Below are 24,832 nucleotides of genomic sequence, written 5' to 3' on the forward strand. Positions count from 1 at the left end.
TTTGACCGCATGAATTCAAGGTATTTCGACTACAAAATTGGTGACCTATAATTATTGTGTTGTCTATTTAACAAAAAATATTGAGGGTTAAAAAAAAAAGTGCAAAATGATTGGTACCTAAATTCCATTTGATTTTTAATCATGTTTACAATAATAACTATTTTTATATTGAAAAACAGTAAAAGGCTGTTTATGACCCTATATGTAATAGATTTATTATATATAAGCTTTATAGGGTTTAGTTAAAGAGAGAATTTGGCAGAACATAGAGAGATAAATATACTCATAAGAATAAAGAATGAGAAATAGAATATACATGTGGTTTTTCTGAATGTAATGGCTGTCCTTCTGCAAAAAGCAAACTTATGGGGACAAAAATGTTAGTTACTATTCACATAAACACAAATAATATTCCCGACATTCTGAAACTTGAAAGCAATAATTCATTGTTTACAAAGATAGAGAAAAAAGATTCCAAGATAAGCATATTTTGAATGTTTGTCCAGTACTATATACCTGGTCTCACTCTCATCATAATTCTTGATCCTTGCATTACTCATCATTCTATAATTTCTAGTAATAGAGTATTAAAACATCTTTTTTACTTAATTCTTTTTGTTTTTATATTGTCTTTTCTTTCTTGCTTTTTAACATTTTTGCTGCACGCCCTTGCTTTTTGGGCTCACTAACTTATCTCAAAATTTTATCCTATATATGGATCTCGATCTCCGGCGGTGGCACCAGCAAACATTTTGCCGCAGTAATGGATCTCAACTGTTGATTACATATCAAACTATTTCAATTTGATATAAAAATTAAGTATAAATCATTCTTAATCATCAATCGAACAGTCCCGATTTGTTACATCAGGATGTTGTAACGGCGGGAAATCCAAACCCTCCTATATAATGTACCATAAATGATTTTTTTGACATCAAGTCTTATCGTCAAATATGGCGTCTTTAATTTTTGTATGTATTTTGAAATATGTATGAAACTATGAAAAAAAAAATAAAGAAAGATATAAATAATATTACATGTTGTGTGTATTTTAATGTTCAAATAACATAATTATGTATTGTCTCAATTATATAATCTCATTCAACATAGATTTTCTTGGCCTTCATCAAAGTTTTAAGAAATCTTATAAGGACATATAACTTATAAGGGCAAAAGTAGTTTTGGAAAACAACTAATCAAAGCTTTGCTTATGACTTTATGTTTGACCCTGATAAAGTAAGTCACGCACAAGCCAGCCTTTTCTTCCACTTTCTCCTCTCATGAATGGAGGAAAATGTGGCAAACATAATGAGTTTTAAGAGAAAAGTAGGACTCTGGAATAAAAGTTAAAAATTTATAATCTTTTTTCAGGGATTCAAATCTTTTTGACACAAAACAAAGTCTAACTCCAAACATATATATAAAGGGCACAGTAAACCATGTTCCCCTTGTCAATTTCTTATATAGAGGTTAATTATGTGCAAGTCTTGGTCACAAGAATTTTATCATTTTATTTGGTCACACACATATTTGATAAAAGATAAAAGAGAAAATAATTAAATAATATATATTTTTAAAATAATTAAATATGAGTAAGATTAAATAAAGTGATCAAATATTTGTGAATATATATAAGTATTTTTTAGTTGATTTAGTTGGACTCCAAAGACACAAACCCCTAGTACCCTAGTACTTACCTCGATGAGTGTATATATACTTTTACCAACATTAGGACATTGGGAGGATAATTTTTCCTTGTAAAAAAATAGCCAAACTCTCGATAAAAAAAAAAAAAAAGAGTAGCAAAAATTATAGGGTTATTGTCATTAACTTATTGATGAAATTACCACTCAAACTATAGCTTTATAAGGTTTGGTGTAACCGTGTAAAGAAAATTTCTTTTGAGTAAGTTTGTACTTAAAACAAACAAATAAATGTGTGTTAATATTTTAAAACTTTAGTGAATAGTTATGTTACTAATATTTTAATTTCATCTCTATACTCATTATATTTATTATAAATATAATGAGTATATAAATAATTTATATATTATATGTTCATCGGTTCATATCTAAGGTGAATTAATGACCTCAAATATTCTTGTGGTGTTACTGTTTAGTGTATTGATTAGTGTAGAAGATGAACTTGTGAATAGGAGTGCTCGCGGTTCGGTTTGGATCGGTTTTGAGGCAAAAACTCATCCGTTCCAAAAATAAATTTATTTGCGGTTCGGTTCGGTTTTGGATGATAAACAAAAAAAAATCCAATCCGATCCAATTTTATGCGGTTTAATTTGGATCGGTTTTTGGACATCCAAATTATAAAATGTAATTTTTTTTATTAAATATTAATATTATAAAAAACACTATAAAATAATAGTTTGACTTTTTTGACAAAATAAATATTTAGTTTGATGTAAGAAATAACATATAATATATTAAAAGTTAATATTTTGGAATGACAATTGTCAATTGTATTTTTTTTTTACAAAAGTTGTCAATTATATTTGAAACATATCAAAATGTGAAAAATTAATTAAATTAAACTAATAAATAGTATTAACAAAATTTAAAATGAACAAAAAATAGGTTAATGCAATATATATTCATACTAATAAAAAGATAAATAAATATTAAAATATATGTATGCGGTTTAGTTCGGTTTTGATTGGTTTTGAAAAATTGATCCGAAATCCGATCCGGCGATTTTCACAAAAGGACATCCAAACACATCCAAAAATATTCGATTTTTTGCGGTTTTCAGTTTTTGTGGATCGGTTTATGATTTTTGTTTAGATTGGTTTGGATTTGAGCACCCCTACTTGTCAGCATCAAAGCATCAAATTAATGTATGAACATAAATGCTTCGAGCCTTCGACGCTTATTGTGCGGTCATATTGATAGAGTCATAGGGCTAGTGCCATAATCATAATTATGCATGAATTTTTCAGTGTTTGTGTGATTATTAATACGGTGTGCTACATTGTATTCGTGAGATTGACTACACTACATTTATATATTCACTTACAAATATTTTCAAGAATGCATCTTACCAAGTATTCAGCTTTGTAAGATCTTCAACCTTAAAAAATATATCGTCCACATAAGAAAACACACAAAACATTACAACAATGAAATGAATAGAAAAACAAATCAAATTTTGCTTGTGTTTGTATAGCACTAGATATAGTTTAATTTAACATTTTTGTAAAAATAAATAAAGATTTTACAATAATGGAAAAGAGTGTATAGAATCTATACTACAAGTCATATCAATATATCGCCAGCATACGGACCCAATAATTTGTTTATTTTTTTGGATTGAAAGGGGCTTAATCAAACCCAAAAGAAATTACACACTTATTATCCTAGAAGTAGAGATTCTCATTACATCATCATCAATTAGTTTTTGCACTTCTATAGGTGGAAACTCAAACATAGTACTTACATTGACCAAATTACATCCTAAATTTGCTAACCAATCTGCAACTCTATTTGTTTCTCTATATACATGTTTGAATTGAACTTCAATGTCTTGTTCAATTATTCCTCGAATCTTTCGCACCAATCTTCTACCTCTGATGTTGCCATTCTTCGAGCTTGTTACACATTGCAGAACTGCCTTGGAGTCGACCTGAACTTCAACTCTCGTTATATTTCTATTTTTTGCTATAAGTATTCCTTCAAGAATCCCCCGTAATTCTGCAACGAAGGCGCTACATGGTCTCGAGGCTTTCACGAAACCACACATCCAGTTGCCATTACCGTCTCTAATCACGCCGCCTGTTTGATCATTTGTGTAAGGCATATGTCTTTGATTATTAATCCTTGCATTAATTATTTTACTGCACATTAAACAACAAATATTTAAACGCTTCTTTAGACTTTGCGGCGAAAGGTTTACAAAAGTTGGGACATTAATGAAAACACATTTTAATCAAAATTATTTCTATTACTTCATATATATTTCTTTGTAATAAGTGTTTTACTTGACGTCAACATGTATATGCCTAGCAACGAAAATATAAATTACAGTCTTTTTTTTATTAATCAAAGAATTTTTTAAAAAAAAAATTGTGAACTAATCAAACTTTATAAAAGGATGAGTTTCTTTTTTAAATGGATAATTTCAAGTTGTTTAACAACTTCTCTTGAATTTTTTTGAATATTAAACGCATTTTAAAATAAATTTGATCATCACGTAATTGCGTAATTCATTGAGTTAATAACAGAATTCAAACAAAATTCATTGAGTTTGAATATATTTTGAAAACATGCATCTAGTAAAGAATGAAATACAATTACCCTTTCAACAAGTACATAAATAGATTGAAATGTTCGAGAATATAGAAACTTGAATAAAATACAATTACTCTTTCGATAAGTACGTTAAAAAATGTTGGTTGTAGAACGATAACAATCTGAATCCGCAGAACCCAATATCTTGAAGATACAATGCAATACTTTAATCTCATCGTTGGCACGAAACAATATCTTTTTTGTTATCAGCTCAGCTACAACCACAAATAAAGAAAATTTAATGAATTAAAAATTAAAAATATCTCACGAAAGCCTACGCCCGTGAGAGAAAAAGAAGAAGAAAAAAAAAATATGATATGACTTAAGAATTCTACAAAATTAAACGTTGATGATGCTATTTAAGATATGACTTTTTTTCCTCTTCAGGCAGCATTCTTTTGTTTTTTAAATGCCCTAAAAGTAAGATTATTTGTAAATTAAATATACAACTAGCACACTTTATGTTGGAAAATCAGATGCATGCAAACCGATTTCTCAATTATGTTGAGAAATCTTTTTTCCAACACATATAAATAAGGTGTTAGTTGTACATTTGATAATAGTTGAAATTATAAATAAAAAAATAAAAAAGAGTCTTGCAAAGAAAAAATTATATGGCTTACCTCATTGGTATACTCATTTCCATCGTATGAGACATTAGCTGTCATCTCTCTTGAAAGGCCAAAATAAACAATTTTTAATGTTTTTGTTTCTCCGCAAAACAAAAGATTTTGGGTCTTCAAATCCCTAAATGAAAATGTGCTTAAGCAATAAAAAAGTAGAAGATTTGTATTGAAAATAACAACAACCTTTAAACTTTTAAAAAAATTAAATGCACAATATTTTTTATATTTGGTTACTTAACATAGGATACATGTAAGGGCTTTCATCAAAATAAGAAGGTTCCTCAAAAAAAAAAAATTGAAATAAAAGGAGGAGGGATTTTGGTTACCTGTGCAAGATTCCATGTCTGTGGCACCATTCAATGTCTTTCAATGGCTGGTATATCAACATTTGTAAGGAACCAAACATAAATAAATTTTAATAAAATAAGAAGTCTAATATAATAATAAATAAAATTAAAAATCATACGGAGCAATCAATCTTTTATTTAAGACGTGCAATGGATACCGATAAGTTAATTATTATTCAAAATTGTACTTTGAACCCACATAATAAAAGAAACATAATTATAACAGATACACATGTTACTGTTTAGTAAACAGTAACAGATTATTTTTTAAAAAATAATTGGAGTAAAATAAGAATTTAAATCAAAATTATTTTTACTTACTTTATGTATATTTTACTTGTAACAAGTGTTTTACATGTGCTAACATGTACATGACGCAAAGAAAATAAAATTTAGTCATTTCTTATCAACTAATCAAAGAAAAAAATGTGAATTAATCAAACTTTATAAAAGGATAAATTACTTTTTTAAATGGATAATTTCAAGTTGTTTAAAAATTTCACTTGAATGTTTTTGAATTCGGCCTTCAAAGACAAAAAAAGAAAAATTAATCTTAAGCAATCAAATGATAATGATAATAATAATAATGATATCTACAACATGCATTTGTGTGGTTCACATTACATTGTTTAAGAGCTATGATAAAGTCAAACAAATAAAAATATCACGCGTCCCTCTAATTGATCTACTATAGCAAGTTAAGGTGGCTAGTATTTGAATCAAAGCCATTGATTTTTACCTCAAGTAATTCGCCATTTGCAAAAAGCCTTTTGCTTATGTCAATGTATATATTTCCAACAACAAAAATCGAATCGCTAGCTTTTGTTGTTAGCTAATCAAAGAAAAAAAATAAGAAAATCAATATGTGAATTTGAAATTCATTATGTGAATCCCAATAAACTTTGTAAAAATATGACTTACTTTTCTTTGAAGAGTTTAAATTTAACTTCAAGTTCTTTTGCAACCTCTTGAGCCTTCTCGAACGTGTTATGCGCTTTGCAATTCACTTCCTCGTTGTGAGTTCCGGTCATCGGAAAATATAAGTTTTGTAAAATCTTCCCAATCACTTAAGTTTGCAAGATTATTTACAAAGAACATTTCGTGCACAAAAGAAACGCATAGAGGTTCATTAAGTCTACTAGCTAACCATAGTGATGGCAACCATTGTTTAACTTGAATTCTAATCAATTTGAATATTTCAAGTGTTACTTGGTATAAATATCACAAAAATCAAAATCACTATAAATATAAAAATTATAGAAAACAATATTATTCATAAAGAAAACTTGCATACCTTTATCTGAGATAAATCTATGACATTAAAGAGGAGTACTATAGTTTTGCTTTTCAATTTAATCTTCTTTTTATTAATATCGCCATCTTTATAAATCGTTCACCACAAGTTCAAAGAAGTTTTTAAACGAGATCCGAATACATGTTTCAATTTTAGCAGAAACCTAAAAAGTATTATTTTTGGATTTTCGGAATTCCAGACATTGTTTTCAAATGTAGTAACTTAAGGGAAAACACCAATGTCCAATATCTACAATAAAAACGGGAAATATCTACCGATCCGGATCCTCTGCTGCAAAGATGTCTGCTGCAATTTCTGCTGCAACTACATCAACTGTAGGATCCAACGGACGTTTGTGATTAAAGATGAAAACAATAGCATTAAAAGATGAAAAAAGTAGGACTAAAAAACCATTCAACTGTTTCAAGAAAAGATAAGGAGATGAAATGAAACCCCCAAATTGTTGAGCGTAGACACAGACGGAGAAGCCAATCGGCACACGACGGCGAGCATGAGATAGTTAATTCACAGAGATGAAACTGCCACTACCAGAAGGAGAAGCCACTGCGATGAAACCCCCGATTTGTTTCACTTATAAACACACACGAAGAACTTAATCGGCGCACGGCGGCGGGCCAAATCGCGATTCACAAAGTCGAACCTTTTGATATTTTAGTTGCTCTTAACATTATACAAAACATTTTGCTGCAAATATTTTGGTCAATTTTTTTAATTCAGTTAAGTATAAAAGTTCAATTGTGGTTTTTTTTTTTTAAACAATTCATTTGTGGTTGTTATGTCGTGTTGTCTGTGCAAAATGAGGAGGAAAATTATTAAGAAAGACAAGTTGATAATGACTATTAAAATGAAAAAAGATGATTACGGATAACCCAATTTTCAGATGAAAAAAAATGGGGATTGATAATGGGATTAATGGCTAATTGGAGTGTTTATGTCAGGAGATGTGTAAAACTTCAGAAGTGAAAAGGAAGACCGTGGAAAACTTCAAGCACTTTTTCATTTTTAATCACAGACGTTGGATGGATCCTATGGTTGCGGTAGTTGCAGCAGAGACTGCAGCAGTGAACTTTGCAGCTGAGGATCCAAATGCAAATATCTACTTGCATGGATCACATTAATTACCCTGCCCTCTTTCTAATTAATGGTCATAGAGAAAAACATAATTAAAACACACACATGTTATTGTTTAGTCAACAATAACAAACTATTAAAAAAATAATTGGAATATAATAAAAATTTAAATCAAAATTATTTACTTTATGTATATTTCATTTGTAATAAGTGTTTTACTTAACGTCAACATGTACATGCCTAACAACGAAAATATAAAGCATGAGTTTTTTTTTTGGTAAATAGTGTTATACCCCCTGCAAAATAGCAGAGTTTTGCGTTACCCCCTGCAAAATATTTTTTTGAGATTACCCACTGCAATGTCAAGATTCTTTGCGTTACCCCTCTGGCTCAACAAGTGGGCATATGACATGGAAGAATCTTGACGCGGCATGACACGTGGAAATTAATTTATTTTTTATTTATTTTTAATTGCCAACTCATTAATTAATGTGGGTTTTTAATTAAAAAAAAAAAAAACTTAAAAGTTGTTATATTTTTATGAACTTACTTAAAAGAAAGTTTTTTTTTTTGACTAAAAGTTGTTATTATATATATATATAAAAAATTCTTATATATATAATAACTAATAATAGAGTAACAAAAAAAAACGAAGATGAAAAAAAAACTAATAATAATAATAGTAACCAAAAAACTAATAATAATAATAATAATAATAATAATAATAATAATAACTAATAATAATAGAGTAACAAAAAAAAAATTGCAATCACATAGTAACGCAAGAACAATCGCTTTGCCCTAACCCCCAAATTGATATTGAAAACGAAGAACAATCGCTGCATATGAACGGAACGAAAAAAAAAGTTTCTTTAAATAAAAAAATTTCTCTAAAAAAAAAGTTTCTTTAAAAAAAAGTTTTTTTTTAAAAAAAAAGTTTCTTTAAAAAAAAAAGATTTCTTTAAAAAAAAGTTACCGTAAAAAAAAAAGTTTTTTTAATTTTTTTTAATTAAAAAATAAATAATTACTGAGTTGGCAATTAAAAATAAATAAAAAATAAATTAATTTCCACGTGTCATGCCACGTCAAGATTCTTCCATGTCATATGCCCACTTGTTGAGCCAGGGGGGTAACGCAAAGAATCTTGACATTGCAGGGGGGTAATCTCAAAAAAATATTTTGCAGGGGGGGTAACGCAAAACTCTGCTATTTTGCAGGGGGGTATGACACTATTTACCCTTTTTTTTTTAAAAATGGATAATTTCAAGTTGTTTAACAACTTCTTTTGATTTTTTTTTTTGAATGTTAGACGTATTTTGAAATAAATTTGATCATCACGTGAGCTTATTATATATTTTTTTCCTTTTCTCAATAGACCGATTCTTTAAACCCCTTACACGATCTTTATAAAGATTGATCTCTGCTTATTGATTTAAAATCATAATCAACATAACTAAATTTAATAAAGATTAATAAAGCACTAATCACACAACACAAAAAATAACAGGTCAATTAGATTCCCCGTCTTTTGTTGTGTTAATTTTTTTTTATGTAAAGTCGGGTCATCGGGTTCACCAAAATTAGGGAAAGTATATGAGTCAAAGAATACTTTAAGAGATCATCAAAATCAAATTTCACGTTAATAAAAGAATTCAAACAAAATTCATTGAGTTAGAATATATTTTGAAAACATGCATCTAGCAAAGAACGAAATACAATAACCCTTTCAATAAGTACATAAATAGATTGAAATATTCAAGAATATAGAAACTTGAATAAAATACAATTATCCTTTCAATAAGTACGTTAAAAAATGTTGGTTGTAGAACGATAACAATCCGAATCCGCGGAACCCAACACCTTGAAGATACAATGGAGTACTTTAATCTCATCGTTGGAACGAAACAATATCTCCTTTGTTATCAACTCAGCTACAACCACAAATATTTCTTTTAATGAATTAAAAATTAAAACTATCTCACAAAACTCTATGCCCGTGAGAGAAAAAGAAGAAAAAAAAATATGATATGACTTAATAAGTCAAGATATTTCGTCATAAAAAATAAAATAAGACTTGCTACCGAAGATACATCCCATGGACTATATGTCAACAGATGTTGAGTATCTGTATTGTATCTCCCACGAGAATCTCAGACGCTCTATAATGTAGCGATTAGATCTAAAAAATAATGGACATAAGTGTACATAATTAAACATTGATGATGCTATTTAAGATACAACTTTTTTTCTCTCTTCAAGCACTACTTAAGTAACGAACCTGACTAGTACAAATAATTAAATGTAGTGCATACAAAATTGAATGAGGGAAGGTTTAAATACATATTACCTCTGTGTTCAGCTTAGTGGGATGTCTGTAGAGTTCCTTAATATTTTTATTGTGTTGAAAATAAGATTTTTGTGAAAAACAGTGGTTTTTGGAAGGGTTTAAAAAAAAATGTTTCTCTCTCTCACCCTTCCTAAGTAGCGGATGGGAAAAAAGTTCACACATTTTTTAAGCGTGTCATTGTGGTCTCTCTTTGGGTGAAGAGAGACCACAAGAATGATTCATTAGGGTGTGCAAATTAAATTTATTACTTAAGTAACAAACAAATGTATTTCGGTAATTTAGTAGGACACGTGAGAAAATTCAAGGTGAACAAAAAAAAAACTCAGCAAATCTAATATTGCAAGTGGATTTTAATTCGAAATTCTCTACATATCCGGTTTACAGTTTTGGGCTAAACTGCTTCAACCCGGCCCATGTAGACGGTGTTTTGGACATTTGATCCGGTTGAGAACAACTAACCAACTACAAACGGCTACCAATAGTTGAGTGCTGCGGGATAACGTGAAAGCGCGCGCGGTCGAAGGAGGGAGATGGTTGTACTTTTCAATTTGCAGTTTTCTCGGTGGACTTTCTACAAACACCTTACGCCTCGGAAATTCACAACTCTCTGTAAGCACAATTCCACCGCTAATTTATCCCATTTCGTAACCCTAACTTCCCGCCAGAAAGATCAAATTCATCTCTACGTCGACACACTTCTTCAATGGAACAAGGTATTCATTTATTCAGTTTCTCTATCTCACACGCAAATCAATAACGCTCAATCTCGTTTAACACTTGCATTTTGTGATTGTAATTGCAGCGCATGAATCTAACCGCTGTTAAAGAAGTTAATGAAGTTATGGAAAGACACATTGAGGACTCCCTCGCGATTTTGCCTCCGATGAGCGATAATTATATCAATCACTGCAGCAGTTCCATCGATAAGCTTAAACTTGTCGATGTTGGAACTGGTGCCGGCCTTCCTGGAGTAGTTTTGGCCATAGCTCGACCAGGTGAAGTGAATTTCATTTGTTATAATGTATTAGCATTTCACAACCAAAATGTGTTATTGTTAGATAGGGTTAATTTTGAAGTGTGATTTAGGCATGGTTTGTATAGCATAAGCACTTATCATATACTAAGGGCCCGTTTGGAATTTGGATTAGCTTATTTTTGAGCTTATGCAAACAGGTTATGCAATATAAATTAGGTTTTATGCTATTTTATAAGTTCACACTAGGGTTAATTTTGAAGTGTGATTAAGGCATGGTTTCTATAGCATAAGCGCTTATCATATACTAAATGCTTAAGTATAAGTTATTTCGATAACAAAAGATAAAATGTAGTCAGTCTATGTTCGTATAAGTTATAAGTTGTTTTCATAAGTTATACGAGAGAGTTTATGAAAATAAGCTGAAAACAACTTGTGTTCATGTTATAAGCTATTTTATAAGCTCTTCTGAATAGTCTCATAAGTGCTTATGTTTGTAGATAAGATCAATCAATAAACTAATCCAAACATGCCCTTAATGCAATAGATTGGGATGTAACGCTGATGGAATCTATGTACAAGCGGTGCGTCTTCTTGGAGCATGTTGTCAGTGTTATAGGTTCCTCTAACATTCAAATTGTAAGAGGACGAGCAGAGGTACAATGGATTCATTTCTTTTTTAATGAGGATTTTAATTTGAGTATTCAATGTGTTTGTTAAAATGTAAATGGGCACAGGACAGAGTTTGGGGCAGAATCTTTGCTTCAGAGAGAAATTTGACATAGCAGTAGCCAGGGCAGTTGCAGAGACGAGAATATTAGGTACTATTTGGCGACTTAATGATAATTTAATACTTTATTGTCGAGTGAATTCTTAAGTCGATCCTTGGAATTGTAAGGTTGTACCAATGTAGTCCTCCACATTATCAATATTCAAAATTCCAAAATGATACTTCAAATTATTATAAAATGTTAATCAAACTTGTCCCTTTGATTGTGGTACCGAATGTATCCTTGACATTATTCACCTAGTTTTAAATTTATCCATGATATGACCAACTTCATATCACTCTAGTCTCTTCAAATACAGAGGTACACATTTGATTAAATCTTTGTAATTTCAGTGATCATGTTGGAATATCGATAATGTGAGGGACTAGATTAATACAGACCTACAATTCTAAGGACCAATTTTATTTCCATAATAACACTTGTGATTTTTTTTTTTACTATGGTGTTTCTTGTTATTTGTTTTCCAGCTGAGTATTGTCTTCCGTTGGTTCGTGTTGGGGGAATGTTTGTTGCTGCCAAGGGTCATGATCCTGAGGTATGTAATAGATGTTAGATATTTATTTAAGTTTTGATCCTTATCTTATGCTGGTATTTAATGATGCTTCAGTGGTTGCTCTCCTACAAGAAATGTCTGAGAGCTTATTTTTTTAACCACAAGAAATATGGGTAATTTGTATGTGTGATGCCCGGTTTTATATCTGATTTGAATTACAATGTTTTAATCCTTACACTGAAAATCACTAGCTTCTCCTGTTCAGTAAATTACAACAGAGTGAATATTGAAGGATAACTTATGGGCCTTGTGTTGACGGATAGGAATAACCACTTGTCAAAATGTATTCTGTTTGGGCATGCTCTAGATTGAGTTATTTTTCAGGGTACAATTCTAAATTGATAATGTCATAACAGGGCATCTTCTTCTAACCACTTGTGTTTCCCAATTCTGTTTGGGAAACACAGACAATTTGCAATTATTAAGATTTTAAAGTTATTTAATTCTTGTAGATAGTATAAAGGATATAACATTTAGAAAAGAGAAAACAGAGTAGGCTGATAGTTATTCCCCTGAATAAAAAGTATATTTAAGAATAAGAAAACTAGATCAGACCGGATTAGTCTTACTGGTCAAACTGTGAACCATTTCACTGGGTGGTGCCGTCTAAGTCCCTAACTTCTCTAACTGGCAATTTAAAAATCAGTCATTGAACCACCATATTGATAAGGATATTTATTTAAGCATCACTAAATAATTTGCTGGCACAAAATACCAGTAAAATGCAAAGTTTTTACACTATCATTTAATGATTTGCTGGCACATCATTAAAATGTTAAGTTAAACTTACTTGTAGCGTTGTGATAGTCAATCTCTTTCAGCTATTTGGTAAGTAAAGAAACTATACACCGACTGTAGATGAAAGTTAAATCATACTCCCTCATTAGGATCCAAATTTTTTGTCTAAATTTTGGACCAAATACATTTGATTTCTTGGATCCTTTTGTTAAGTATTTTGTTATGGATTGGGTATTATTTTTTGTTTATTCAGATTATAAGTACATGACATCTCAAGTCTTGCTGAATTGTTCTGTGTTTTTCTATAAATATCCCATGGATTTGAAATTGTGAACCATCGATTAATTTCCTGTGTGATGAACTCGGATAGGATGAAGTTAAGAAAGCTGAAAGCGCTATCAAGAAAATGGGTGCATCATTATTGCAAGTATGCTCAGGTACACAGCTCTAAACCTTCAAACTTAACTCTTGTTGTACATACTTTTGTGCCAAGTTTGTTTTTTATTAGAAAAAATAAATCAAATTGGTATGAATTCCTGAGATGAATCTTTCATTTGTGTTCCTACGAATATAGGATTTTAATATTTATATTTTCTGTTAAGTGTAGAGATTTATAACTTCCCTATCAGTTAGTGCCAACCATCATGTAATTTTTTTAATATTATGACAACCTATCCAACTACATTCTAAACTAATACTACTACCTCAACTACTGACAGGTCAAGTTACATACTACATAGGTGATTACTGATAGTTTTTAGTTGAAATGAACTGAGGCTGAATGTTAGAAGATAACATTTTGTTCGGAAGAATGGAGTGAATAAAATGAATGTTCTATTGTCCAAAGAAACTCATAATCTTATATCACTTCTATTGTCTAATGAAATTCTAGCTGAACAAAATAATTTAAAATCACTTAACAATTAATTCCTAATTAAAGAAAGTCCTGACAGCCGTAAATACACATTTCTTACACTCTTAAATGAGTAAATTTCACAATCGCATGTTGCACATTAGAAGATTCCCATACCTGCTTGCCTTTGAGTATATTCGTCTTCCTTGGCATTTTTAGAAATAGTTAATTTTGGCTATATACCCTTATGTTGGTCCCATCTTTATTTCTATTCCAAGAGTTTGTGTTTCATTTTTATTTATTGTTTCATCATCAGTGAATGAGCTAAACTTATTGAAGTAATTTTCCGTTGATGTTGCATGTTCAGTGGAATCGCAAAGCCCATATGGTCAGCGTACTGCTGTCATATGTCTTAAGGATCATCCCACGCCAATGAAATATCCCCGTGGTCCCGGTACACCAGCTAAAGAACCATTGTAAGATGGACCCTCATTGTGTTGGCCGAGTTCTGCTGTTCTTCCTACACGGTCCTATCACTTTTCTTGAACCAGCGTCTGAGAGAAGGACCCTATGATGTGCATGATTGACCTGATTTTTCACTCATATAGGACAATTTGTTATCTAATTTATTATAAATTTATAATGTTAGTGTTGTTTTTTTGTTTTTTTGTTTTTTTTTTACTTTGTATATCTTGTGATGCTACTCTACTTGCACACTGACAAAGCATTACAATATGCCTTTGTATAAACATATTTGCAAGCTGTCCTCAAACCTGTCCTCTTTCTTTGTATAGCAATTAAATTTATTGCTCTGTTGAATTTGATCACATTTTGGATTTGCTTTTGAAAGGTGATCTAATTTAGCTGCTGTTTGTTCTGTGGAAAATTAGTCAACGCGCATTGTCTCTTCTCAAGCTGCTATTTGTAGCTTCGACAGAGCCACAACAATAAGGCATTTGGACTCGAGAAATTAGAAGCTAACATACACGTCAAATATGAATGAACTTATTTGCACACGGGGGAGAAACTCCCTGTAATTTTTATTTTTTTTGCAACTATTGTGGATTAATGCAGCAACGATGAATGTACTTTTTTTTTTTTGCAACTATTGTCGATTAACTGCAGTTTGTCTTGATATGCTTCAAATCAAGGATGAAGTTACAAATCATGAATTAATTTAGCAAGTTTGCTTTGCTTTTATTTTTATTTCAAATATTGTACTGTTGGTATACAGATTATATATGCTCATAATTTAGATTTTAGAATACGTATACTGGTATACTTCAAGCTATAATCTAATCCTTTATTGGGGTCAGAACTCTATTCTGTAAACAAGAATACATGGCATCACATATTCTTCATACTGACATGCAATTCTATTTTGCCGAAACTAAGTAATAGTTCAATTAGAGTTCTGAACAGTTTAAAAGATCAAGTAAAGAGGAGAACGAAGGTGGTCCAGTGTAATCACAACCATCCATGTTTCAAAAAGAAAAATTAAAATTGTAATGAAAATTGAAGGTTCAGATTTTACTGCATATAAAGTGTTCTCATACAGGACAATAACCACTGTTAGTTTAGAGATGGTTTTCATTCTTAATCTGCTCCCATATTATGTATATCTCGATATTTCCTGTGATTTATTAAGGGTGGTGGTAGAGTGTTATGTGTTCTGTGGTCTGTTCGGTTAAATAAAAAAATCATTCAAATTCATCCAAATCAAATGCGGTTTTTGTGGTTTTCGATTTGGATTGGTTCGGTTTGCGATTTTGTTTTTGGATTGGCTCGATTTGAGGGAAGATGCTAGATAATAATTATATTATCATGTAAGCGTATTTTGTCTTTTATAATCTATAGTTGATATACTCCATTGTAACTATAGTTCCATTTAGCTTTGCTCATTCTATTGAAACCCTAAGTAAAGAGGGTGTTTCTCTTTTTTCTCTATGTTTCTATATGATCAATCATCATTGTTATTTTTGAAGAATATATTATCATTATTTTCATTCTCTTTTTTCTCTTGTAATAAAGATATGTATGTTTCTTTGCTTTCTATACATCTGAATGCAGAATCCTTGCCCAAAGTATTGATGGTTGCTGATTCAGATGATGGCAGTGCTGAGATATCCGACGTTGAAAAATAGAATACAAATATTTTAAAAGAGGACAGAGATTTGTTGTCTTAACCCTCCCGTTCTCTGGAGAACGAGACCCTGGTAATTCAAAGTTCGGACAAGAGGTAAGTAAAATCTGACTAGTGATTGTTTCAGTCAAACCTTTCGAACTTAGAAGGCGTTTAATTAGATATATACAGTTTATTATAAAAGAGGAACGAAAACATGCCAAACCTTAATATCACAGTCCAAACTACCACTATAGATAAGAAAAGATGTTTCTGATGATTGGTCATGAAAATGATCAAGCACAGCAGTTAGACACTTAATTGGACCTTTATGCCCTTCTAAAACACTCAAACAACAATACTCTCTAACAACATTATTACCTCTCCAAATTCGAATTGTCTTATCCTCAGAACCACTGCAAACCAAATCAGAAACCACAGCCAAACACAATATAGACTTTGTGTGACCGCGAAGAGCACCTATCACAACCAAGTTACCATTTTCATCTTTCTCAGATACCAATATTGATCTATCACATGCACCAGAATATAAAACAGAACCATCATTGTTAAGAGCCAATGCATTAATACCAGATTTATGTTTCTCCAATGTATCAACCAATGAATGTTTCTTCTCACCGTTTTCTTTCTTCCAAACCTTGATTTTTTTATCTGCTGATCCGGTGTAAACATATCCATCGTTAGAAACTGTGATTGCGTTTATTGCATCGTCGTGTGCATTGTGAACTGATTCTAAACATGTGAAGTCATTAGTTTTCCAAACCTTGATTGTTCTGTCCCATGAAACAGAATACAACAAGGTTCCGTCTTTGGATAAGGCAAGGGAAGAAACTGTATCAACATGGTGAACCCATGTACATTTTTTGTGCCTTCGAATCTTAACATGGTTTTTTGGGATCAATATTTTTGAGAAACGGTCGATGAATGTTGGGAGTGTGGCTAAATGAGTAAACTTTTGTTGTCGATATTCATTCTTATCGTTAACAGTGATTTTCCAAACGCGGATTCTGTTGTCTTGGTGAGCTGTGAAAAGCTTGTCAGAATGAACAAGTATGGATTTCACAGCACCGTTTCCGGATTCTAATGTGTTAGTAATCGATTGTTCAGGATGAGAATGAAAATCAGAAAGGTTCCATGACGTGATTTCTTTGTTAGATGAACCAGTGTAGAGGAATTTTCCTGCAAGGGTTAAAGAGGATATGTAAGTTTGGAGTTTGAGAGTTGTGATACATGTGAAGGAAGAATTATGATGTTGTTGCGAATTTGATGAGTTGAGGGAAGGAACTGATGCGAGGCTGTGTTGCGAAGAAAGAGTACGTGTAGTAGTAGTAGTTGACTCATTTCGGATGTCATTAGAGTCATTGCTAAAGGATCTTTGATATTCCATGTTTGATTTTACATGGTATAATTAAGCTTAATAAGTTAAGCAAAAATGGTATATAAGTGAAGTTATGTAAATGGAGAAGAAAAAATGATTTATATATAGCATAGCATTTCACATGGTATAATGAAGTTAACTCTTTTTGGAAGTTATTAGAGTTTGCTGAAATATCTTTGATATTCCATGATTCATATTTCACATGGTATAAGCTTACTAAGTTGAGCAAAGTATATATATAGATGAAAAGTAAGTAAAGTTGAGCAAAGTATATACTTATATAATAGTTCATGCAGTTCTGTTATACCATAGCTGAGTACGAGGTGGGACCTGCAGACAGATACATACATATACGATGATTTGATTGGTTAGCATTAAGCAAGATTGGTTATGCAACCGTCGGTGGATAACTAACTTGGAAGTAATTTTTTAGTATATACAAATGTAATGCTTTCTTTAGTTGGTCCTAAGGGAGGTAGATTATACTATGGTCCCCTTTGATAGATTGTTCACTAGCTAGTTAGCAATAGCATTAATCAGATTCAGGTGGCTGTTTCTGCCTTTGTAGTGCTGGCATGCAATCATGTAATCAAATCACCATGGACTAGTCAGATATGAATATACTATGATTGAAACATATACCAGTGCCATTAAATTAATTGTTAGTTATCTATCATATGAGTTGGTATGTTAAGGATAATCAGGCCAGCTAGAAACCATATATTTTAGGGGAATTGGATTAGCTGCGGTCGTGATGGCCGATGATGGATGAAGCTGGGTGCAATTAGTATCTCAATATTATTCAATCAAGATTGAGTTCATATTTTCGTCTAATATAAAATTTCAAGGTTATATTTTGAATTGTCTGATTATGATCGGATGGTCTCACTCTTTTTTTTTTTTTGAGACGGTCTCAAACTTAACAACTACATAAATGAACCTGTTTTTTACCGCACCAAAACCTGATCCATATTTAATTTCAGCCAAGAATAAAAATGAAATTACACATTAAAGTAGCAATTTGAGATTAGTTATAGATAGCAGTCATGCCACAACCTAATTTAGTAGCTATTGGCTTAGCAATGCATTACTTTATCAAGCACTATTAAGTAGCTTAATCATGTTAAGTGTCAACAATAATGTATAGAAAGGGTAAGTTACAGTGAGATAAAGAATATTTGTACAGGAGAAAAGATGGGGAATCTTGATTAAAAAAAAAGAAAGATGGGGAATAAAAATCATAGGCATGACTTTAAAGTTTAAATACCCTTTAAAATCAATTTTTCATATACAGTATACTTCAAATTATTTTGACAAGAAAACCTTATTTTTGACTTTTCATTCCTTTTGTTTTGTTAATTTTCTTTCTTGTTTTTCTTAGTAGACTTAATTATTGTTTTTATGAAAAGGAATTTTCATAAGCGAATACAGTATATTTTTTAGTTCTCACACATTTTAGAAAGAGTTTAATTGTTGTGCACTGTCGGTGTAAATTTTTTTTACACATACATCCAATGACGTGTTGCCACATCATTTAATGAATGTGACACATCATGTGTTTTTAATTACCATACATGATGTGTCGGTATATTATTGGATGCATGTGCAAAATAATTTTACACCGACGGTGCATATAAATTAAATTCTTTTAGAAAGATCACTAATTTAATAGGGTAAAAACCTAACATTAATAGAGACAAAAATACAACTATTATATCATCCATAACCAACCAAAATAGCCGCCGCCCCCCACCTTAACCTAGTTTTTTTTTCCTTCTTGATCTATCAAGGAGGGGTGGTTTTAGGGTCAATTTTTGACCCAAAATCACCCCTCATAATTGTTTTTCCTTTTCTTTTTTATTTAAATAAGTGATCTTCACATTGATCAAGTTTTTCTTTTGTGATTTCGCCGTCTGAGTGCGGCGTTGTGTTGTTCGTCGTCTTGTGCGACGTTTTTGTTGTCCCGTATTGTGCGGTGTTCATTTGATTTCTATTGAAAAGATCGGCTTCAGTCAATTACAGATTCAACCAATGATTTGGGCTTCAACGCTGCAGATCCGGAGGCTTGGATACTTCGGTGACTTTAACTTTATCATATTATTTGTTGTAGGCATTTTGTCGTTGTATGCTATTAACTCGGATGCTGTGAGTTTTGTTCGCAGATTCATCCTTTACGTTTTTAGCGATGTTGATTATGTGGTTGTATTTGATGTAATCTATCAATTTGAATAAATGAATATCATTTTGTTATTGTCAACAAAAAAAACCAAAATAATAAGTTAGTGAAGACAACGGCCTAAAAGTTGTTGTACTTGCATATTCATTCTTGCTGGTACTAAACATTCCGGTTAATGTAAAATCATTTGGATAATATCCGAGTTTGATTAATGATTGAAAAAATTGTTGACATTATTTAATTTGTCGCAAAATTTCAAATTAAATAGGGCTATTTATCTTGAGGGGGTAATGTTTTGTAAACACAAATTTATTTCATACGATTTGGATACAATTTTTATTTTCAAATAATATATTTGTCTCTCCTTATCAATGTACTTCATTTGCATGCACACTCCCTCCCTTTTGTATTTGCTAATACGTAAAATACATGTCGGCCAAATTTGTGTGCAAATAGCATGTCTCTTTATCTTAAATATCAAAAAATTAAGGAGGAACAAATATGTATCCATGCATTGCACGTACAGCTTGTCTAGTTGTCTTCACTTATGTCTCAATCAATTGTTCACATGCTTCTTAATTTCCTATATGTGAAGAAAATGTGCACTTTGAAGTTTGAAGTTTCTATTTCTTTTTTTTTTTTAATTAAAGTTTTTGCTTTCGTTATCAACAATTTATATAGACGTTTACCTATACATATGGACCCTAGAGTAGAGAAGGATCAATTGGTGTATAAGCTCTTGCTCTTCATCGAGTTTTCATGGCTCATATACCTTTTTGTAGTTGAAAATTAGTTTGTTTCATAACCACTTGACACACATTAATTAATTTGGACCTCCTATTAGTTTCCAATCATCAAATATCTCATGATCATTGCTTCCAATTTTTCCCCCCAATTTGGGTCGTCCATTTGATTGGTACCATCCAATTTAATTCCCACGACCCACCATTTATGAGTGGAGGTCCATTTTTCTGTTTACATGTTACATCTTTAATTGGGTTTTATTCATATGCGATTATACACAATTTAATTTGATCTTGATTGTTAGTTTAAAATTAAACGGTTCAAATTATACGATAATAAGATTAGTTTAAAATTATCAAGACCATTAATTTAAGATTAAATGGTTGAGATAAAATATTGCTTAATCACTAAAATGCACATATTATTAAAATATACACAATTGCGAGGTTTGAAGTTCTAATCCATAAAGGTGTCAGAGCTAACAATATCAATCTAATCTCAACTTTGTTAAGCTCATATCTTGTTATTAGGGGTGGACAAGGCCCACACAACCAGCCCAGCCCGCTATACCCGGGAAAAAAAAAACCGAAATGGGTCGGATTCGGGCGGTTTGCGGGTTCACGGGTCTCACTTTTCGGTTTCAAGTGACTATGAATGGTCGGGTTCGGTTCAAATAATTTGAACCACGGTTAACCGAACCGACCCGCATAATTATATTTTATTTATTTATTTAACTATACGAAGTCGTTTACGTGTTTTGTTCACAAGATCACCTCCATTCACTCATTCACCACAACTAGTAATTCTTCCAAACCCTAGCAGAGAAGTGTGCCTCACTAGCATACCTCATCTGCCGCCGCCTCCTCCTCCTCCTCATCCATCGCCGCCCGCTCTCGTCCATCCACCATCATCTCATCTGTTTCTTGTTCCTTTTCTTTTTTTCGTTTCTCTTTCCTTTCTTGAATTTTTTTGCTAACTCTAAACTTTTTTTGGTTTATTTATCTTGATATGTACAAGAAGAAGGAAGTATATTTGTTTTTCAATCAAAGGTAATATTATCCAAATTCCCATCTCAGTTTTTTTTTCCAACCATCTTCAACCTTTGTATCTCTTTCCTTTCTATTTTTTTTTTACTTCAATTTTTAGAGTTTTCAAGTTAGTGTTTGTTATTTCAATTTCTATTTTTCTCAAGTTTTGGTTTTTGATGTTACTATTCGACTAATTATTTTGTTAATTTGTGAGTTAGGGTTTGAGAATCTTTAATCTCTGTTTGAATTTTTCATATTTGTGATGAAACAACATACTAAAAAATAGATCTGTTTTTTTTTTTTTGTTAGTAAATTGTAGATCTGTGTGTCTGTTTGTGGTTCTGGAAATAAGGTCTTACAACATTAAACCCATAAATTCATTACGTTTCAATCTCTTATGTGTGTGTCTGTTTGTGATTCTGGAACCCTTTCTTGTTTGTGTTCGTGTTTTGGATTTAAATTTCTATTAAATTTCTGTTCTTGTTTCCATGATTGATTGAATTTAGGTTAAATTTCTATTGCATGATTGATCGGTAATGGTAGTGATCTTGAGCTTTTGGGTGAAATTTAATTGTTGTTTGGGTAATTAACTTGTATGGTTTATGTCTAAAGGCAATGTAAGCATTGTAATTCTGGTTTGTGTCTGATTTATTTTCATCCACTTCTTGTCTAATGGATACTTAGGTGTTGATGTGTATATTAGTTTTGCAGTTCGATTTAATATGCAGTCCATTGCACATTAACTTTTCTATGCAATCATTTTGCTTCCTGGAATTGATTGTTAACAGAACATTGCTTCCTGGAATTGATTGTTATTCATGACACTTCATATTGCTTATTTTGCTTCTTAAAATTCATATTTGCTTCCTAAAACTCATTTTCGATTGTTTGTTGTTGTTCCAGCCTGCTGCAATTGGTTGTTTCTATTGTTGTGAAAGAAAGAAAAAACCTAAATTGAGGAATCTAGGATCCGAAATTATTGCCGTTCTCAAGCTATGCTCTAAAAGGGTAATTTTGTCAGTTTGAAGGGGCTGGAAGCCTTATAAGGGGACCTAAAAAGCAATTTTCAAAAACTTGAAAATAGGCCCATTAAAAAAATGGCAATTAAACAGAGAAAAGAAACCAATTGGACTGCAAAACCGTATAAAACCATCTGTTTGACCCGTAACCCGCTTAAACCCAACCCGCCCAATCCGTTAATAGATTTTGGGTCGACATGGGCCAGAGATTTCCACCCGCGGATTGAGCCGGTTTGAGGTTTTGGGCCCATACCGACCCAACCCGGCCCGTTGTCTTGTTATAATCAATTCTTATTTCTAACAACTTTTGACGTTCTCCTAAGAAACATATTCAACTTGTGATCAATCATTATGGTTAGAGTTTAATGTATCAATAGTGTCATGTTCGATTAAATATTTTAAGAAATATTGGATAAAAAAAAAAAAAAAATTTAAGAAATAAAATAATGAAGTAGCTAGTAATAAAATGATATATAATTGGAAGAAAACGTAATATCATATGTCCACCAATATCTATTTGGGTTATAAGATTCATTAGTTGGATTTAAAATTATTTCATTTATTTGTAATTTTATCTTTGCAAAAGATGATTGGTGTTGCAGAGAGTTCATAACCATGTCTCTCATTTAAAAAGAGAGAGAAAAAAATATATATGAGTTCATGTTGTGTTAAAAGTTTCATATTTTGATGAGATGATATTAAGTAGAGATAATTCTCATTTTAAATAAAGTTGATTTTATAAGTTTAATACAAAATTTTAATATGATATCAAATCCTATTAAAGATTCGTTGAATTACATATTATCATATTTTTGCTATTAGATAATCACACTTAAGGTGTCAAATTTTAGACAGATTTATTGGAGAGACCATTGAGAAATCTAACATGTTGCTAGGTTAGGTTGTAGGATTCTCTATCATTTTTTGGTGTTATTTCTTTACTTCTTATTTTTAAAGGAAAATGTTAAATAATGTCCTACTATATTTTAGTTTCTTTACCTAGTACTAGCTAGTTAATATAACCCAATTTTAAACACTGAATTTGAGAACGGAATCCTCTACCGTGAAATTTTTACTAGAGAAAATCCAATGATAATCTTGAAAATCAAATACTTTTTTTAATAATGTAACTACAAGCAATAAAAAAAAAGTGTATGGCTGAAATTTAATTGGAAAGATTATCTATTGCAAGGGATTTCCTCCTTATGATTTGATGCATCAATCAGTAACGTGATACTGATACTCCTATAAGATGAGATAAATTGGTTGATGTTGGTCCAAATCAGTTTGATGTGTTTCTTTGTTAATTGTTATTAAGAATCGGTTAAATAATAATTAAGATATTAAACTCAATTGATTAATGAGTTTTTTTTTACAACTTGTTTGGGAGAATCCAAGTTCAATTCCTGATAAGAATAATTTTTTATCATATTTTACTTATTTTGTGGTCGAACTCCGCATTACCAGGGTTCTTTCCCTTGAAAATCAAAGGGTCAAATAATTGGTAAAAAAAATGTAAAATAAAGTTCTCAAGTCTAAACCCGAGAGAAGGTTCCATTCCATCTAGACAAACGTCTTTGTTGAACATGATGGCATGCGTGACATTAAAAAATGTCTTTGTTCGTGCCATATTTATAATTTTATAAGTTTAATTACGATTTTAATCTCAAGATATATATAGTTTTTTAGTTTAATTAAACTTAAACTATATAGTTCTTTGTCCGTATAATAAAATTATTTTATACATATATCTAGGGACAGATCTAGACATAAAATACTGGCGTGACTAAAATTAAACATCTCTAATATAATTTTGAAGTTGATGTCCCTTAAGTAATTAACGTTACAAATTGACCCATTAACTTTAATTTTGTTTGTCATAATGGTCATTTTCGTTAGTTTTTCTCAAAAAACGTTAACTTTGTTTTATGTTATTCGTTATATGTACGCATAAATGATTTATTTATGAGTAATATTGATAGTCGTGCTAAGAAATATGATTACGAGTTCAGACATCTTTTTTAGTATTAAACGCACAAAATACACAATATAAAATTTCCTTATTAATATAGTATCCGAGACACTAACACAAAAATCTGGTGTGACTTTAGCCACACCATGCCCCTTAATGCATCCGTCCCTGCATACATCTAATAATATTAATATGTTGCCACATCATTTAATGAACGTGACACGTAATGTATCAATATATTATTGCATGCATATGAAATTTTTTTAAAAAAACAAATATTATTATTAAGCTATTTATTTATGTAGGTGGGATGACTCCCCGCCGCACATAGGATTCATGCAAAAGATATATGAGGTTTTCTTTTGCCGCTTAATTGCTTCTTGCGCTCCGTGCTCGTTTTTATTTTTACTCTTCCGTTATTTAAGTAGCAGACGTTATAAAAAAAGAATTTTATAAGTTT

General features: G+C 31.1%; 2 protein-coding genes across 2 annotated transcripts; one reads left to right on the forward strand and one right to left on the reverse strand.

The window, feature by feature from the left end:
* Positions 1-10,429: 10,429 nt before the first annotated feature.
* LOC123885561 (ribosomal RNA small subunit methyltransferase G) lies at positions 10,430-14,739 on the forward strand. The gene is made up of 7 exons (XM_045934845.1): positions 10,430-10,717; positions 10,807-10,999; positions 11,525-11,634; positions 11,720-11,798; positions 12,236-12,303; positions 13,430-13,496; positions 14,280-14,739. Exons 1-7 carry the CDS (start codon positions 10,535-10,537, stop codon positions 14,390-14,392), a joined length of 813 nt encoding a protein of 270 aa, XP_045790801.1. The 5' UTR covers positions 10,430-10,534; the 3' UTR covers positions 14,393-14,739.
* A 1,389-nt stretch (positions 14,740-16,128) lies between these two features.
* LOC123885562 (protein JINGUBANG-like) lies at positions 16,129-18,064 on the reverse strand. The gene has a single exon (XM_045934846.1). It carries the CDS (start codon positions 17,440-17,442, stop codon positions 16,231-16,233), a length of 1,212 nt encoding a protein of 403 aa, XP_045790802.1. The 5' UTR covers positions 17,443-18,064; the 3' UTR covers positions 16,129-16,230.
* Between the last annotated feature and the right edge of the window lie 6,768 nt (positions 18,065-24,832).

Source organism: Trifolium pratense, linkage group LG5 (assembly GCF_020283565.1).
Source record: "Trifolium pratense cultivar HEN17-A07 linkage group LG5, ARS_RC_1.1, whole genome shotgun sequence".
Taxonomy (NCBI): Eukaryota; Viridiplantae; Streptophyta; class Magnoliopsida; order Fabales; family Fabaceae; genus Trifolium; species Trifolium pratense.